Source organism: Emiliania huxleyi (genome assembly GCF_000372725.1).
Source record: "Emiliania huxleyi CCMP1516 unplaced genomic scaffold EMIHUscaffold_80, whole genome shotgun sequence".
NCBI lineage: Eukaryota > Haptophyta > Isochrysidales > Noelaerhabdaceae > Emiliania > Emiliania huxleyi.
This window is the reverse complement of record NW_005196020.1, coordinates 141,114-142,938: the sequence shown is the minus strand read 5'-3', so window position 1 is coordinate 142,938 and position 1,825 is coordinate 141,114. Positions and strand designations below refer to the sequence as shown.

Sequence of the window (1,825 nt, the reverse complement as noted above, 5' to 3'; positions counted from 1 at the left end):
GGGGGGGGGGGGGGGGCAGGCAAGCCCTCGTCGCGACTCCACGTCCAAACGACAGGAGCCCCACGGCAGACAAAGCGCAAGGCCCGGTGCGCGTGGGTGAGCGGTGTGTGTGTGTGTGCGTGTGTGTGTGTGTGTGTGCGTGTGTGCGTGTGTGCGAGTGTGAGTGTGTACGTGTGTGCGGCGCGGTGTTGGGGGAGGGGGGTGCATGCGCCTCTTGACGCCGATGACCGACGCCAGCTTGAGCCTCGACGCGGGCGGGACCACGCAGATGTCAAACCTGGCGCCGAGGGGAGATATGGGGAGATATGGGGAGATATGGGGAGATATCGGGCGGGACCACGCAGATGTCGGACCTGGCGCCAAGGGCAAGATGTCTCCCCGCACCTCCCCACACCTCCCCGCACCTCCCCACACCTCCCCACACCTCCCCACACCTCCCCACACCTCCCCACACCTCCCCACACCTCCCCACACCTCCCCACACCTCCCCACACCTCCCCACACCTCCCCGCACCTCCCCGCACCTCCCCGCACCTCCCCGCACCTCCCCGCACCTCCCCGCACCTCCCCGCACCTCCCCGCACCTCCCCACACCTCCCCGCACCTCCCCGCACCTCCCCGCACCTCCCCACACCTCCCCGCCCCTCCCCGCCCCTCCCCGCCCCTCCCCGCACCTCCCCACACCTCCCCGCACCTCCCCGCACCTCCCCGCATCTCCCCGCATCTCCCCGCATCTCGAGACGCCGCACCTGACGCCGCCCCTGGCGCGGCCGTCCTCGTCGACAGGGCGCTGCTTCAGCCGCAGCGTCCAGCCGTGCACCCGCTCCTACGTCAGGAAGGCACAGAGGGTCAGGGGTAGTAGTACGTCAGGAATGCACAGAGGGTCAGGGGTCATAGTACGTCAGGAAGGCACAGAGGGTCAGAGGTCATAGTACGTCAGGAATGCACAGAGGGTCAGGGGTCATAGTACGTCAGGAATGCACAGAGGGTCAGGGGTCATAGTACGTCAGGAATGCACAGAGGGTCAGGGGTAGTAGTACGTCAGGAATACACAGAGGGTCAGGGGTAGTAGTACGTCAGGAATGCACAGAGGGTCAGGGGTAGTAGTACGTCCGGAATGCACAGAGGGTCAGGGGTCATAGTACGTCAGGAATGCACAGAGGGTCAGGGGTAGTAGTACGTCAGGAATGCACAGAGGGTCAGGGGTAGTAGTACAGGAGTGCGGCGAGAGTGCCAGGGGCGGGAGTGCAGTCTCGTGCCGCGTAGACTCGCAGCACCGATGGAATACACGGCGCTCCCTTGGTACGAGGACAGGGAGTGCAGCCGGAGACGGCCGAGTGCAGCGGAGTACGTGTCCTCTCGAGCGCTGGTTGGAAGGCATGAACACGTCTCCTCCGCTTCTAGGGCACGAGATACGGGGAGATACGGGGAGATATGGGGAGACACTCCGGTTCTAGGGCACGAGATACGGGGAGATACGGGGAGATGTGGGGAGATACTCCGCTTCTAGGCCGCCCCTCCTCCGCATCCACGCCAGCCTTGCGGAGCCGCTCCAGAGCTCCAAGCACCGCCGCCTCGGCCTCCGACGGCTCACGCACGTGCACTCCGATTGAATACACGGGCCTCGCTCCCTTGGGAGCGGCGGGGGGGGGGGGGGGGGGCCTCAAAAGGGGAACCAGGGGCGGGTTTAAAATTTGGCCCCCCAAAAACATCCCCAAAAGTAAGGCTTTGGGTTTGGCCGGGGGAAAAAACCTCGGGAAAGGCCACCCCCTTCCGGGTGGGCCCCCCCCCTCGGGGAGGGAGCCCCTCAACCTAAAATGGACCC

The 1,825-nt window shown here is 65.7% G+C and overlaps 1 protein-coding gene across 1 annotated transcript in view; it reads right to left on the bottom strand.

The window, feature by feature from the left end:
* Positions 1–1,825, bottom strand: part of EMIHUDRAFT_106606 (hypothetical protein) — a gene marked incomplete at both ends in the record, with an annotated part of 9,650 nt that overhangs the window by 4,564 nt on the left and 3,261 nt on the right. Inside the window, 2 exons of the mRNA XM_005759282.1 lie at positions 755–826; positions 1,569–1,631. Of these exons, the coding sequence (XP_005759339.1) occupies positions 755–826; positions 1,569–1,631 (135 nt within the window). The remainder of the gene's footprint in view (positions 1–754; positions 827–1,568; positions 1,632–1,825) is intronic.